Source organism: Microcebus murinus, chromosome 18, assembly GCF_040939455.1.
Source record: "Microcebus murinus isolate Inina chromosome 18, M.murinus_Inina_mat1.0, whole genome shotgun sequence".
NCBI classification, from domain to species: Eukaryota; Metazoa; Chordata; class Mammalia; order Primates; family Cheirogaleidae; genus Microcebus; species Microcebus murinus.
The window spans coordinates 56,991,097-57,007,718 of NC_134121.1; the positions used below are offsets into that span (position 1 = coordinate 56,991,097).

The 16,622-nt window shown below is 48.9% G+C and overlaps 1 protein-coding gene across 2 annotated transcripts in view; it reads right to left on the minus strand.

Moving 5' to 3' along the window:
• Positions 1 to 284: 284 nt before the first annotated feature.
• LOC105878908 (CMRF35-like molecule 1) overlaps positions 285 to 16,622 on the minus strand; it is a 78,429-nt gene continuing 62,091 nt past the window's right edge. The window contains exons 1-3 of one of the 2 annotated variants that reach the window (XM_075994727.1): positions 9,968 to 10,132; positions 3,409 to 3,750; positions 285 to 749 (exon numbers count right to left, since the gene is read on the minus strand). In XM_075994727.1, the coding sequence (XP_075850842.1) occupies positions 367 to 749; positions 3,409 to 3,750; positions 9,968 to 10,007 (765 nt within the window). In that variant the 5' untranslated portion in view covers positions 10,008 to 10,132 and the 3' untranslated portion in view covers positions 285 to 366. Of the gene's footprint in view, positions 750 to 3,408; positions 3,751 to 9,967; positions 10,133 to 16,622 lie in introns of those variants that run through there. The other variant, XM_075994726.1, reaches the window with a different exon arrangement.

The following is a 16,622-nucleotide window of genomic DNA, read 5'->3' on the forward strand; positions in this document are numbered from 1 at the left end:
GGATTCTTGCTGGGGGACTCTCTGCAGGGCATCACAGGCGAAGGGGCTGAGTGTGACAGCTCAGGTCTCACTTCCTCTTACTGGACAACCACCAGTCCCACTCCCATGGTAACCCACCTTTCCATTAACCCATGAATGGATTAATCCAATCATGGGGGCAGAGCCTGCATGACCCAATTACCTCTTAAAGGACCCACCTCTCCATACCGCCACATGAGAGATTATTTTTCAAAATGAGTTTTAGAGGAGAGAAATAGCCATAGCAAGAACTCAGGACTCAATCATTATGTGCAACAGGTTATGCTCATTGATAGTTCATAAAGTGAGACCTCACGGATAAGGACAGAGCAGCCCTAAGAGACACATCTACACACTGTCACCTGGGTCAAGGGTCAACTTCACTTGGACTCCAAGATCAGTACCATTTCTCTTGATCCCATGCCAGCAGGTGTCAGGGTGGGCTCTCCGGAGCTCCACCATGGTCATGTTAAACATGTGGTCTTCCTGACCAGCCCTGAAGGACACCCTGTACTCCTTCACCTGCTGCTCTGACCCAGGGATCACCACAAGAATCCTACAGCTGCTCCAGTTAGCCCCGGGACACCACCACTTCCTGTAGGTTTCCCACTCTGGGTTCTGCCGGCACTGCATTGTCACTGAGCCCAGCTCCCCGCTGCTCAGTGCTCCTGGGGAGGCGATCAGATTCGAGGCTCCTGGACCGGCGGTTGGATTCATGGCCGTGGAGTAGCCTGGAAAACACAAATCATGTCCTTGTCACCTCCCACCCCAAGGGCAGGGCCACAGCCTCCTGCATTGGGAGTAGCTCCCAAATCCCAGTGTCACATGAGTTCAATAACACTCAAGGAAGAAATACACCTTCCACAGGACAAAGCTTTTGCCCTTCAATGTTCCACTGGGTCAAACCAACCAGGAAAGTCCCTGCACAGCACAGCCACAGACCCCAAAAGAAATAACAGTGGTGATACTGAGCAATAATAGCTTCTCCTAATTTACCCTTCTCTACCTCCCTATGGCCACAAATATACTATTTATAGTATAGTATATAATATATACTAGATATTATTATGTTATATAAATATAATAGTACATAATATATACTATTATACACTATTTCAAGAATTATCCTTTTGCGACTGTGTTTGTATTATACCCTTCTGATGGGAGAAAATCCCAAAAGACCCGTTTCCACAGGAGAATCAGGGCTGCCTTGACTCTGCACTGTCCCTGGAGGTTCTAGTGGTCTCCATGGCTCTGCCGTGGTGAACTCCGAGGGGGAAGCCTTGAAGTCCACGGAAACAGTGATGCCCACTGATCTCCATGTGCTACACGATCTCAGTTTCTCCACAGATTGCAGTAAATTCCAGTTACCAAATTCCTAGTAAGAGCTACCCTTTAAGGCAAAGCAAGTAAAGTTTGGGTATAAACAGGGCGTCACCCCTTCTATGCCCTTTGTGTCTTGTAAGATTTTTCTAAACTCAATGGCGAACATTCCTTTATGAGCCCAGGGATGTGGAACCCACAGACAGGAAGGACTAAGTATATATCAAAATAAACATAAACCTTTTAAATCATAACAGGATACTTTCTAACTCCAGAACTTTATGCCAATATGTTCTCAATAAAATAGTTAACTTTGTGGGAGAATGATAAATAAACTCAAAAAAAAAAAAAAAAAAAAAAAACCAAATAGACCAGTAAACATTGGGGGGGAATTCTAAGTCATGAAATAATTTATCCAAGTAAAGGCTCTGATGGTAGCTAGCATTACAGGTAATTGTGAAGAAACAAAAATTCTTTTCTCTATGTATGTTCTGATTCCAGAGCATAAAAAAAATGAAAATCTGTCAAATTCCTTTTGTGAAACTAATGTAAACCCAATAACAGAACTTGACACAGACGGCACAGGGACAATGACAAGGAAGAGCCGCACTTAGGAACACAGGTGTGGACTTGAGTCCTGACAACGGGTTCAGCCGCAGACAGGTCTGTGGGCCCCACGCCTATGGTGCCAAAATTGCTGTTTTTGTTCCCAACTAAACCCGTGTCTTAATTCAAGAGTCTCCAATCAAATCCAGACTTCTGGCTGCTCTGGAAAAACTGAAAGATCTGAAATGACAGAGCCACTTCTTGCACGAGGACCCTGGGCTGCAGTGGGGGGTGGGGGTGCTGGGTCTCCCCCACATCTCTTACTCCCGATTGCCAAGGTCCTCACTGCTGCTCAGGGTCTCCCTCACACCGAGGTCTCGTGTCAGTTGCCATTTGTCATGCTTCAAGTGTTATTTTTGCTTCAGTAAGGAAAGATTTCCCTGTACGCTGAATCTTTCGAAGGCGAGGAAAGGAAGGAAGAACAGGAAGAACTTATATATTAAGACGATGCTGCTTCACCCTCTGTAACCTGCCTGGAATGGTAGGAGGTACGTTCACAACCTGTAATGCAGATGTGAAAGCTCTGAATTCCACACAGGCGCACGCGCACATGCACACACACACGCAAACTCACCAACACTCATACTCACGCTCTCAGGCAGGGGTGGGGGCGCATCTTCATTGCCTGGGGAAGGGGGAGGGGACTGTGAAACCTCCATCCTCAGCACACTGGTCACATGACCCATGAGGGAAGAGTTCTCCCCTGGGCCAATGGTCCCTTCACCTTGGACCCCCAGGTCACTTCCACATCTCTCAATCCCACACCAATGTGTCAGCGGCGTCTCTCCTGGACTCCTCCATGGTCACAGTGAACAGGTGGCTTTTCTGACTGTCCCTGATGGACACAGGGTCCTTTCTCCCCTTCTGCTCTGACCCAGTGGTCATTACAGGGACCCTACAGTTGCTCCACACAGCCCCTCGACACCACCACTTCCTGGGTCCTCCGTCTTGTGTCATAGCAACACTGCGTGGTCATCATCTCCCCTGTTGGCCACTCCCTGCAGGTGGACACTGACGGAGAAGCAGCTGCAAACACAAGCCTGCGGCGCATCCCTGCCACCCCCAGCCCGGGGCTGCCCTGGGAGTCACTGGTTCCTGAAGGGGCTGAGCCTGCCAGCTGAGGTCTCTTTCTGTCTTCTTATAAAGCCATAAGTCACACTCCAGGATTAACCCACTCATCCCTGAATCCTTGAATGGATTAATCCATTCCTGAGGCCAGAGCCTGCATGACCCAATCACCTCTTAAAGGAACCACCTCTCAATTACACCACATGAGAGATTATGTTTCAACATGAGTTTTAGAGGGCACAAATATCCAATCCATAACAAGACCTCAGGACTCAAGCATCATCTGGGACATCTCATGCCGAGTGACAGTTCACTCCAGTTGGACTGAAGGGACCAGGACAGACGAGAGTCTGAGAAACACACTCACACATCCACACATCCACACCATCTCACCTGGGTCAATGGTCACCTTCACTTGGACCCCAAGGTCAGTTCCACTTCTCTCGATCCCACACCAGTAGGTGTCAGCGTCATCTCTCCTGAGCTCCTCCATGGTCACCGTGAACGTGTGGTTTTTGTGTCTGTCCCTGATGGACACACGGTCCTTCTTCACCTCCTGCTCCGATCCAGTGGTCACAATAAGGATGCTGCAGCTGCTCCACTCAACGCCTCGACACCACCACTTGTTGTAGTTTTCCCAGCCTGGCTCATAACGACACTGCACGGTCAGTGAGCCCCGCTCCCGGCCTCTTGCTGCTCCTGGACCGGTCATTGGATACCCAGCAGTGGAGTAGCCTGGAAAACACAAATCCATGTCCCTGTCACACCCCGCCCCAAGGGCAGCCTCCTGTATTGGGAACAGCTCCCAAATCTCAGTGTCGCCTGGGTTCAATAACACTCGGGGAAGAAATACACCTTCCACATGACAAAGCTTTTGTCCTTCTGTATTCTACTGGGTCAAAGCCACCAGGAAAGTCCCTGCACAGCACAGCCACAGACCCCAAGAGAAACAACAATATTGACACTGAGCAATAATAGCTTCTCCTAATTCACCCTTCTCTACCTCATTATGGCCACAAATATTTATATACTATTTCAAGGAACGTCCTTTTGAGACTGTGTTCGTATATTCCTCGTTTGATGGGGGAAAATACCAAATGACCCATTTCCACAGGAGAATCATGGCTGCCTTGACTCTGCACTGTTCCTGGAGGTTCTAGTAGTCCCCAGTGGCTCTGCCGTGGTGAACCCCCCTGGGGAAGCCTTTGAAGTCCACGTTAACTGTGATGCCCACTGGTCTCCATGTGCTTTGGGATCTCAGTTTCCCCATAAATTGTAGTAAATTCCAGTTCCAAAACTCCTAGCATGAGCTACCCCTTTAAGGTAAAACACATAAAGTTTGGGTATAAACAGGGTGTCACCGGTTCTATGCCCTTTGTGTCCTGTAAGATTTTTACTAAATTCGATTGCAATGATTCAAGCCAGTTAAAGGGAGAGAATGCCACATGCCTAATTAGCTCTTTTACTTTCAAACCATCTGCTTGGGGCATCAATGGTCTATGTGATATTTGCAGCATGATCTTTTGCTTGAAGGATCTCAAAACAGTGGAAATACCTTAAAGAAACCTCTGTCACAAATTTCTTAAATTCAATTGACCTACAGGGAGACCCATTTACAGAAATGATACATTCTGATGATTTATGTACAGGCAATAAACAATAGCTGTGATTGTTGTGGCACAAATATGAGATGGAACTAGAAGGTCTTTAGAGTTTTCACAGTCCCCTTCTCCCTTTCCCTGGGAGCAACTCACATTCGAAAGAGGAGGTGTATTGTCTCATATGCCGAGAGACACCCAATCACAAGTAAGAGGACAGGCTGTGCCAGAGGGCCTGGGTTTGAATCCTGCCTCTATCATCTACAAGCTCTGTGAACTTGGGCAAACCAGGTTCTCTGTGCCTTCATTTCCTATCAGTGGGGATAATAAGTAAAAGGATGGCCTTGCTAATAAACTAACAGGGAAAATAAACTATCCAACTTGCTGTTTTTAAGATTAATCACATGGGTATTAACTTGCAGTCTTTGAAAATCAACCATCTGCAGAGATTGCTTTCGCATCATTTGAGAAGAGCTGAGCAGACAGAAAGGAAGTGTAAATCCTCTTCTTTTACACTTGCCAGACCAACTTGGCCAGACTACATGGATAAGCCAGTCTCCAGGAGAAGAAAAAGGGAAAAACAAACACTCTGACATCTCACAGCTGTCTCCTGCTAATTAGACTGCAACAATAAATTTTTCTTTTTTTCCCCATAAAAGTCCCAAGCCTCTTCTGCTTGGGGCTCTCACTTCCCCTTTCTTTCTTTTGGGTGTCATGCATTTTACCCCTTTCTCTCTTTTCCTTTCTCTCTCTCCCCCTCTCTCAGAGAAAGTAAAATAAACCTTTTACTTCTTTCTATCCTAATCTTTGCATTGAGAATTCTTTCTCTACCCACTCCCTGAGCTCCCTATCCTAACAATAATAGTATTTACCCATGCAGTATATTATATTTGTTATTATTACTGGTACCCTGGATGAATAAGAACATTAGACTTCATCAGAATGTCTTGCAAAGGCAGAGTTTAATCTGGTAAGAGCTGAAGCCAGTTTCATCTCATGATCAAACGAATGCCTACCGGGAACAGAAATTGGGCTACACACACTCACATTTGCTTTCTATGACATGTGAAGGGAACTAAGAAAACTACACGTATCCCTTTGAGGAAAGATGAGTTTTTGAGGTTTCCTTTGTTAACTATAAGAAAAATTTCTGTAACACAAAAGAAAGACAATAAACCTTAAGGTAAATATATTTAAAGAAAAAAACACATCTAAAATTATTTAGCAGAAATAAAAATATATCCAAAAATTGTTTACAGAAAATAAAGCTTAAAGTTGGAAAGAAAACTTCCTTATCAAAGCTGGTCTGATTACAGATAATATGAAGAACACGTCGACTCATTACATTTTTTAACAAAAATGAAAACATTACATATCAAAACTTGTTGATATGGTCAAAGCTGTATTTGCTAGGGAAAAGTGGCAATTAAAGTTAAATACAGAGTTGCCACATGACCCAGCAATTATATTCCTAGGTATAGCCAAGAGAACTGAAAACATCATCTCCGCACAAAAACACACTACAAAGGTTCACACTGCATTATTGCCAATAAACAAAAGGTGGAAACAGCTCTAAGGTCCATGAACACATGGATGGAGAAACAAAACGCTGTGTATCCACTCTGAAATATTATTTAGCCACAAAAAAGAATGAAGTTCTGATACACGCTACCAAATCGATGAAACTTGAAAACATCACGCTACGTGAAAGAAGCCAGACACAAAGATCATGTATTGTATGATTCCATTCACATGAAATTTCTACAATAACCAAATCCATAGAGACAAGAAGGTGGATTAGTGGATGCCAAGGGCAGGGGGTGTCACATTGCTATGGGGTTTCCTTTTCAGGCGATGAAAATGTTCTGGAAGTGTTAGAAGTGATGTCTGTAAAACTTTGTGAATATACTACAAGTAACTGAGTTATATACATTAAAAGAGTGAATTTTAAGCTGTGTGAATTGTGTCTCAATTGTTTAAGGTAGACAAAAGTGAACTCTTAGCCTTAAACATGCGCTAATGTTGGAAATGAAGAAAATTATCAGAGTGTTTAACTTAGAAAAGATAACAAGTAGTAATGCTAAAGAGATAATAAGAAGAAATTATACATATAAGAAGTAAATAATTAGTAAATAAAGATAGTAACACTAACTGACTAAATCTCAGAACTGATTAGTTTAATGTAGGAAAACAGAAGGGCTTGGGGGCAGAGAGGAGAAGCAACAATAATGTAGAAAATCTTGAGGCCCGCGTAATCAAAATGAGCACCGCTGCCCCCCCATATCTGAGGGGGTTGGTTCCAGTATCTCCCACGGACACCAAACTGCAGATACTCAAGTCCCTTACGTAAAATGGGGCGGTATTTGCGTATGGCCTGCCCACATCCTCCCAATTGCCTGACACCATCGCTGGGTTACTTACAATACCTAATCCCATGTAAACACTACGTACATACTTGTTACACTGGATTGTTTAGGGAGTGATGACAAGAACAAAAAGCACGTACATGGTCGGTACAGGCGCAATGTTTCCGTATACTTTCCACCCATTGCAGGGTGGATCTGAGGATTTGCAAACCACAAACAGGTAGGGCCGACTGCATATCCCATGAGATATAAAAATTTTTAATTGTAATAGAATACATTATAACTCCAGAACTTTATACTAATGTAGACTAACATGTACTCCATAAAATAGTTAACTTCACCTGAAAGGAATGATAAATAGACTCAAAAGCAAGTAAAAAGCCTGAACGGATCTTGCAGCAAAAATTCTAAGTTATCAAACAATTCATCCTAATAGAAAGGCTCTGTTGGCAGCTAGCATTATTGGTAACTTTTTAAAATTCTAAAGAAATAAAAATTCCTTTGCTGTACTTATGTTACACAGCATAAAAAAATGGAAATCCATCAAATTCCTTTTGTGAAACTAACGGAAACCTGATGATAAGAAACCTTGACACAGACAGCACAGGGACAGGGAAGAGCCACAGTTAGGAACACAGATATACGGACTTGAGTCCTGACAGCGGTTCAGCCGCAGACGGGTCTGTGGGCCCCACACCCACGGCTGTCGCTGCTGCTGCTGCTTTTGTTCCCCAAAAAGAAGACAGGGTCTTATATTTATTTTTCCTCAAGAAGACACCCTAGGGCTTATTTTCAGGGGCTGTGTTATTTTTTTTAAGTACGGCACAACAATCTACAATTATTCAAATATAGTTAAGTCATCTTCTTCTGGAACATCATCATAACTCTCCAAACTCCAAATTCCAACCAGAATTTCTTGCAACTATATTTCCTTTAGAACCATTGCCCCAATCTCTCCTGTCGAGCAATAGAGCTCTCATGGGGCAGATGAGAAGGGCTGCTCGTCTTCTTTACCACTCCGCAACGAAATGCTCGGGTCGTGCAGACACGCTGTGTAGCTGCGCCCATCACTGGGTCTTATTTTCGGGGTAGGGCTTATATTGCACAAATGCTTAGAAATCCTGCTAGGGCTTATTTTATGGGTAGGTCTTATTTTCCGGGAAACACGGTAAGCCCGAGTCTTAACTTTGAACGTCTCCACTGAAATCCAGACTTCTGGCTGCTCCAGAAAAACTGAAAGATCTGAAATGACAGAGCCACTTCTTGCACGAGGACCGTGGGCTGCAGTGAGGCGGGCTGGGTCTCCCCGGTATCTCTTGCTCCCGATTGCCAGGGTCTCCCCGACACCGAGCCCTCCTGTCAGTAGTCATTTGCCGTGCTTCAAGTGTTATTTTTGCTTCAGTAAGGAAAGATTTCCCTGTATGCTGAATTTTGCAAAGGTGAGGAAAGGAAGGAAGAACAGGAATAACTTACTGGTTAAGACAATGCTGCTTCACCCTCTGTAACCTGCCTGGAATGGTAGGAGGTACATTCACAACCTCTACTGCAGATGTGACAGCTCTAAATTACACACACACACACACAAATACACACACACTAACACTCACACACAGGATCTCAGGCAGGGGTGGGGGCGCATCTTCATTGCCTGGGGAAGGAGACTGTGAAACCTCCATCCTCGACACACTGGTCACATGAGGGAAGAGTTCTCCCCTGGGTCATTGGTCCCTTCACCTTGGACCCCCGGGGTCAGTTCCACGTCACTCAATCCCACATCAGTGTGTCAGCGTCGTCTCTCCTGAGCTCCTCCATGGTCACAGTGAACATGTGGCTTTTCTGACTGTCCCTGATGGACACACGGTCCTTTCTCCCCTCCTGCTCTGACCCAGTGGTTACAACAGGGACCCCACAGTTGCTCCACACAGCCTCTTGACACCACTACTTCCTGGGTCCTCTGTCTTGTTTCTCAGCAACACTGCGTGGTCATCATCTCCCCTGTTGGCCACTCCCTGCAGGTGGACACTGACGGAGAAGCAGCTGCAAACACAAGCCTGCAGCGCATCCCTGCCACCCCGAGCCCAGGGCTGCCCTGGGACCCACTGGTTCCTGCAGGACCCAGACAGACTCCTGGGGTTGGGCCACGAGTATCCTCCTCTCCAGAGCCTGCTTGTTCTCCCTGATCCCCACACCCGCTGGCTCCTTGAGGATTCCAGCCATGTCCAGATTCTACATGGAGGTGATGAGGGTGGGGCCCTCACAGTGGGATTAGTGCCCTGATGAGAGACTCCGGGGAGCTGCTCTCTCTCTACCCGCCCAGGTGCACACACAGAGGTCAGTGAGGACACAGGGAGCAGGCAGCCGCCCGCAAGCCGGGAAGGGAGCCCTCGCCAGCACCTGCTCTGTGGGCGCCTTGACCTCAGACTTCCCAGCCCCCACACCTGTGAGAAATGCACGTCTGTCTCTCTGTTGTGGCGGCCTGAGGTGACCCTTACACATATGTGCCCCTTCTATCTGCATTAACTTTGAAATTTTGACGATAATCATGTGTGTGTCTGCTCAGCAAACGTTCTGCATGCAAATCTCCCTGTCGGAGTTTTTCCTCCTACATATTTGATAAGTCAGTGGATAAGTAACTGTGGTCATTTTACTTCCCGTGGAACCTCCTTCCCTGAGTAGCTGCGCTCCTTAAAATTTTGTAGAAAATGAACTCGTTCATTAGCTCATTCACCTGTTTATGTGAACGGCCAGGGGTGAGAAACTATTCTAGAAAGGAAGCATTTTTCTTTGTTTTGGTTTTGCCTGTTTCCACAGCACCTAACAGAGAGCCTGTGAGACAAGGAAAACCTGACTGTGGTTTGACGGACAGGGGCAGAGGTGAGTGACTCGGGCCGGCCCTTCTCTCTCAATGTCTCCGTCTCCCAGGCTGGAGCCTCTCTGTCTCCTGCCCAGCACCTGGCATCCCAGCGTCTAAAGCCCCCATGCACTCACCTGAGAGGATGACCAGGAGCAGAGCAGGGCACAGCCACATGGTCCTGGTTCCTCTCCTCGCCTGGGTGCTCACAGGTGCTCAACGCCCTTCAGGGACCTGAAGCCAAGCTGGGAAGAGAATCCCCCAAGCCTGCTCCAATGTGCTTCGAGTCTCCCTTATCACGTCCTTCTATATCTGCAGCCATTTCCCCATTTTCCATATTAGGAAGAAAGGGGTGTCATGCTTTGGAAAGAATGAGTCACACTGTGGCACTAGCTGCATTGACACTTGTGCACCTGGAAAAGAAGAAGTCCCAGTCATGATGGGGTTTGCCCCAGGGGCAAGGATGGGAGCTGGGGGAATCCCAGGCAGGAGACGCAGGATAGGGGCGAGAAGGCCCCAGATGGAGACGTGCTGATTTGCACTTTGGGAAGAAGGCAGCACCCACAGCTGACACCGGCCTCCCTCGCAGGCCCCCCCTGGTGCCAGCCTCCTCTGGGGTCCCGAGACACTCTCAAGCTGAGGCCTGTGCTGGGAGTGGCAGGAAGGGACCTGGCCCTTTCTCTTTGGCTTCATTTGGCTCTGGCTGCTTCCTTCCCACCTGTCTACCTGTCTCCTGCTGCCTGCTTGACCCTGCTTGTTCTGCTGTCCTCCCAAGTGGCCTTCACAGCCTCTCCCGCCCCCGGTCACGCTCCTCCCCTCTCTCCCTGAGACATTCTTTTTGTCTCTTCTTTTTCCTTTTATATGTTTCATATACCTGGGGTGTGTTCTACATTTGGGGAGGCTCTTATAGTGCATTATTTTATGCTTTTATTTTCTCTTCCAACCCTTGTTTCAAATATTGATTTTAGAAATTATATGTTTATTTCCAAAGCTCTCTTTGGGTTCTCCATTGCCGATGTGTTTCAAGCTCTCTTCTCTTCCCTGACTTATGTATCTTTTCACCCTGTGGCCATGTCTCTGTTGTGTTGTTTTGTATTATCAGGTCCTTCTCTTCTAAATTATGGGCCTTCCTCAGACTCCTGATAACTCTCAGATATCTGGTCAGAGTTGGGAATAAGCCAGTACAGAGCCGACTGAGACCTTCACGCAGGCGGGAGTGTGGAGTATGTACGACGGTTCCGTGTCTTCATGCCAAACTCCATGAGCCTTTCATCCCTTCTGGACTTGTAGGCTATGCCTAAGGTGTGCGGACATGGTGGGATTTTCTCAATCCAGACTGAGGAGGATTGAGGTGGGCTCAGCATCGCCTGCACCTGCTAAGGTTTCCCCAGATGTGATATTAAGCCGAAAAACGAGCTGCTCTCTCGCCTAGGAGTCAGCGCCTGCCTGCAGCCGTGCGTGCCCGTGGTTGGGGGCGCGTGTGGGTGGGAGGGCTGCTCACGAACACAGCCCCAAGCCTCACCTGCGACCCCCACGCCTCATCACGCCTCTGCCTCTGGGTTCAGAGGCTCCCCTGAGTTCTACTGGGCAGGGCGGGGAGAATGAATGTGAAATTTTCCATGAATATGAAATATTTTTGGATTCGCTGTCTTGGCCACAGCAGAGGGGCAACATCAGAGGCTGTCTCGGGTGCGGCACTGACTCCACTGAACAACGGTCTTGTCTCTGGCTCATCCAGAGCAGAGATTCAGGCAGGCCGATGTGCAGGCCTGAGCGACATTCCAGAGAGCTGTCACTTCAGTCACACCTTGTCCCACTGCCTGTCTTCCTCCCTGTGCCCCGAGCTCCTTGGAGGAGAGGTTTTCAATTCTAGGTACAAGTCAAGACCAGCTGTGGAGGCTTTTAACCCATCCAGACACCTCCGCCCTGCCAGGAAGGAGTGGGTGTGGGCTGGGGGCTGAGTCCCGTGCTGAGTCCTGAAGTTCCACGGGGATTCGTGCATTTGAGAGAGAGTGTGTGTACGTGTCTGTGTGCGTGTGTGTGTGTGTGTGTGCGCATGTGCACGTGTGTTACGTGTTGGGTAAGCATCTGCCTATTTGTCTATCCACTCACCTATCCATCTCCGTACCTCTCACATATCCTCCGTCTGTCTGTCCCCGTCTCTCTCATATCGTCATTGTCTATCTCTATGTGCCCCTCTCTCTGCCTGCCAAGGTAGAGAAAAGACACTGTCCTAGAACACAGATACCATTTATGTTATCTTTATATTTTCCCCCAACACCCCACCTAGTAACTGTTGGATAATAAAACCTTTCTTCGCCCCCTCCCCGGGGCCGCTGGCTTCACGCCTGGGAAGCAGGCGGTGCTCAGGCCCACAGCTGGAGAATCTGCCGCACCCCAGACTCCTTCCAGGCGCCCCCACCACAGGGCGCCTCCTGCCTTGGCTGTCGTCCCTCCCAGAGCCTGACCCACTGGCCCTCCCCTCTGACGGCCTCCCCTGGGGTCCCGAGTCACTCTGAACCCCAGCCTGTGGTGGGGGTGTCAGGAAGGGAAGTTGCCTTTTCTCTTTGGCTTTACTTTTGTCCCAGTTTCTTTCCCCATCGCTTTGCATGTCTGTCCCTGGCTGTGGACTGTGGGCCATCTCACTGCACCAAAACTGCTTATTCTACTGACTCCAAAGTCACCTTCCAGCCTGTCCCCTCTACCTTCCGATGGGCCTCTCTGCCCGGCACCAGCTGCCTCTCCCCCTCTTCTCTCTTCCTTGCTGAAGCCCCTCCATGCTCTCACCCCCTCTCCTGGCATCTCCTGGAGTCTGTCCTGATGCTCTTCCCTCAGGGGGTTGTCCCTGCTCTGCAGTCTAAAGTTACCTTCCTGCACAGGACTGTCACACGGGCCTCTTGCCTGTCACCCGATTTCCTGGCTCAGAGCTCGGCTTTCATATCCGATGCTACTGCCAATCTCTATGCACCAGCCAGTAGCATAAAGTGTTCTGGTGGCCAGGAAGGGGCTGACCTGAGCCTTCAGGGATGAGCATGAGGCTCTGATTTCTTCAAACAGAGAAGAGAAAATCTTCTGGGCAGAGGGAACAGCTTGTACAAACGATGGAGAAAAGGGAGCTCCCAGCCAGCACAGCTGCCATCAACCGCTCTGGGCTTGAGCTGCTCTTTGCGCTTTCTTCCTCCAGAGCTGCGTGTGCGACAGCAAGCCCAGGGCGCCCGCCCTTCACGCCTCCCTTCCTCCAGCTCACTCTCAACGGGGTAACCCTGTGCGCCTTTTTCTCTCTTAATTTGCAAAAGCATATATATTTTCTCTTGATCGAGTTGTCATTATTTCTCTCTTTTACTGACATTCTTTCTGTACTCTGCTCATTTTTTTCACTGTATTTTATTTTGAACTATTTTTTTTTTTGAATCATTATCTCTCTTTTCTTAAGGCCTTTGTTAGGAGAGACCGCGTCATCTGTAATTTCCCCAAGACTGAGCCGAATGATCCATCCGAAACTCCTCCTCTGTCCCTTAGCATTTATTTCCTCGCCACCTGCAAACGGGGCTAGTTCCCTCGTGCTGGCAACTGCCCCGAGATTGCCCAAGAGCAGCGGGAGGAGCCTCGGAGGGTGTGGGGGGGGGGTTGCTGGTGCCCCGGACAGCACTGCCGGGAACACCGCCCCACCCCACGGCCTGACTCAGTCTCCAGCGTCGGCATACTGCTGATCACAGCACAAGAGCCACAACTTCCCCAGCACGTGACATCACAGAGGAGCTACGAGCAGCAGCAGCAATCAACTGTGTTCACAGCCCCCGTCTGTGCAGCAGAGCCATGCTCATCCCTCCTAGGCATCTTCCCTCCCCCTAGAACTGACTGAGCTGGAATATTCTAGTTGTCTGTTGCTTACATTTTACTTTACGGCGTGAAACAACAATTATTTCGTTACATCGGAGATTGTCTGTGGTCAGGAATTTGGACAGAGTGCAGCAGAGGTGGCCTGTCCCTCACCCACGACGTCTGGGTCGGTGTCAGCTAATAAGAGGTGGAGGGCTGGGTGCTGTCATCGCCTGGAGGCTTCTCCCCCACATGCCTGGAGCAGGGGCTGGGTGACCCAAGACTGACCTCAGGTGAGACTGTTGCCCAGAGACCCTACACGTGGCTTTCCTATGTGGCAGCTGGGTTCTAAGAGGCCACGTGCCCAGAGCTCAGTGGTTCAAGGGACTGAGGGAGGAGCTGCAGGTCTCTCCTGAGCTGGCTCTGGAAGCCACGCGGTGGCACTTTCCCCATGCTCGAGCCACGCATGCCCAAAAAGGGCACATGTTGGTTCTCGAAAGGGGAAAACAATGATACTCTTTTTAGTTATGAAACACAAAGATAGAAAGATGCACATTAAATCTTTGGTATTAAAATTTCATAAGGGGAGGTTTTTAGGGGGAAAAATACCTAAACAGGCTCTGGAGGAGGATGACAATGGGACAAAGGCGGAGAAATGCTGCTCCGGCCCACGGGCTGAAGCATTAATAGCCCACCCAGACTCGGGGGGAGGGCACGTAAGCCCCACGCTAAGGGAAGAAGCATCGAGGCATTTGCAGCCATGGCTTGAAACTGCCTCCTGGGAGCATTGCAACCTAGAGCCTGCATAGCGCGTGTAAGAACGACAAGACCTGAGGGGTGACGCCACCTGGTCCCCCGTCACTGGCCAGGGAGCAGAGCTGGACCTGCGGCCTCCCTGCAGGCCCGTCTGTGCACTTGGAAAGGTCAGTCCCCACGCCTGCTGGGGCACCATATGGCCCCAGGCAGAACTACGGGGCTCTGAAATTTCTGTCCTGTCCTCAGACGTCACAGGCGAGTGTCCATAACTCACACGGACTTGCGGACATGTTTTGTTTTGGTCACAATATTTTCCAGTGGAGTTGGTTGCCTACGTGTGAACATGAAGACATTTCACTTCCGGCTTGTCTTTTGAAAGTGGGAAAATGCCTGAGGACAGCGGGCCTGCAACGCCGCGTGGGGACAGCTGGCCGATCGCTGCCCCTTGGAGGGAGCACGTGGGCTCCAGCTCACCACAGTACCTGCCTCCCCCAACTGTGCTATGTCTTGACGTCACCTGTCGGGCACCTGTGTGCGTTTGAGATGCCACCCCTGCTCCATATGCCGAGGCTTATATGAAAGCAAGAGAAAGTCTCCTCCCTCTCTACCCCCGGCTTCTGCAAAAGCTTTCCCTTCCACCACGCCCCGACTATTTCCCAAACACTTCGTCTGTCTTTAGAGAAGGGACCTTTTGCTTCCTGCCCCTTCCCCTGCAGGTCCAGGTTCCCAGGCTGCAGCCCACTCACCTGGGAGGCCAGGAAGGAGAGCGCCGGGAGCAGCCGCGTGGTCGTGCCCTCTCCCCCACAGCCAGCTCCTGTCCTCTCACGCTCAGATTCCTGGCTCAGATTCAGCACCAAACACAGAGGACTCTGGGCTTTTCTTGACAGCATACACTTTAAACTTCTAATCTACTTCCTTTCAGCCTTCAAGAATTAGGTGGAAAGAGTATGGGGGTTTAGGTGGGTTCTTGGGTCAGCCCCGTGGGGGAGAAGGGGAGAAAGCAGAGGTGAGCAGAGCCCACCAGGCGCGGGGGCATTTGGAGGCTGCCTCTCTCTCCGCTCAGCTCCTTAAACCAAGGTCAGGGACATGGACTTCTCTTCTCTTAGGACAACGTTTTGTCCATCAAGCCCCTTCTCCTCTCATGCAAGCAAAGATCCAGAGACTCCAGCCCACCCTCTTGCCACACTCTGGCACATCCATATTTTCAAGGGAGGATTCAGTTTAGATTTTTAACGTTGGAGCCCTGAACTGCAGTATTCTTGGGAGAACCACTCAGGCAGGCAGGAGTGAGAACTCTGGGTGGCAATCCATCTCCAGGCACAGGTGGGCAACGGGAGCCTTTCCTGGAAATCCCGCCCTCATCCCATTCACAAGACTGCTGCATGGACAGCTTCCTCATTTGCCAGGACCAACTCCTGGGCTGGGGGTCACAGTGGGATCTCCCTGGAGGGGAGACAGACAGACGGAGGAACAGGCTTCAGGACAAGAAGCTGGTATCAAGAAGTGGACCCAAGCTCTGCTGTGGAAGAGCTCTAGCTTAAAGCCATCACTCCCTCCCTAGAGAAACAGGGAGAGAGGGAAGGAGGGAAGGAGGAAACGAGAGGGAAGGAGAGGAAGAAGGAAAAACAGCTCAGATCTGATCAAGTAGCCCGATCGCATGCTTAACAGCATGGTGTTTTAGGACCAGCAGAAACTGGAGCAACTCCTTTTTTCAGGGTTGAGCTTAATTTTCATTCTTTTAAAATAGGTGATAAGAAATATCAAGTCACCAGTGAGCAGATATCACCTTGACAACTTGGAAAAATGAATGCATAAAATCCTGGTTCGTATCATCCCTGCAGTCTACTTCTTACTCCTGCCCCGTTGCTCCTCCTCCCTGCATGACCTCCTCCGTGCTACTGAACTATGGCACTGATGTCTCATTGCTGCTGTTAGGGTCCAATCCTCCCCATGGTCATCAGAATGTTTAAAACCTTCCAGGGGCTCCCTATGGCATCCAAGACACCATTCAAACATACAGATTGCAAAGGAAGAAAGAAAACTATCCCTGTTTGCAGAAGCCATTATTGTCTACATAGAAAACTCCCAAGGAATACACACAAAAACTCCTCCTAGAACTAATAAATTTGTTCAGCAAGGTCACAGAATTCATAGTCAATACACCAAAAAAATCATATTTCTATATACTAGCAACAAGCATGTAGAAACCAAAATGAA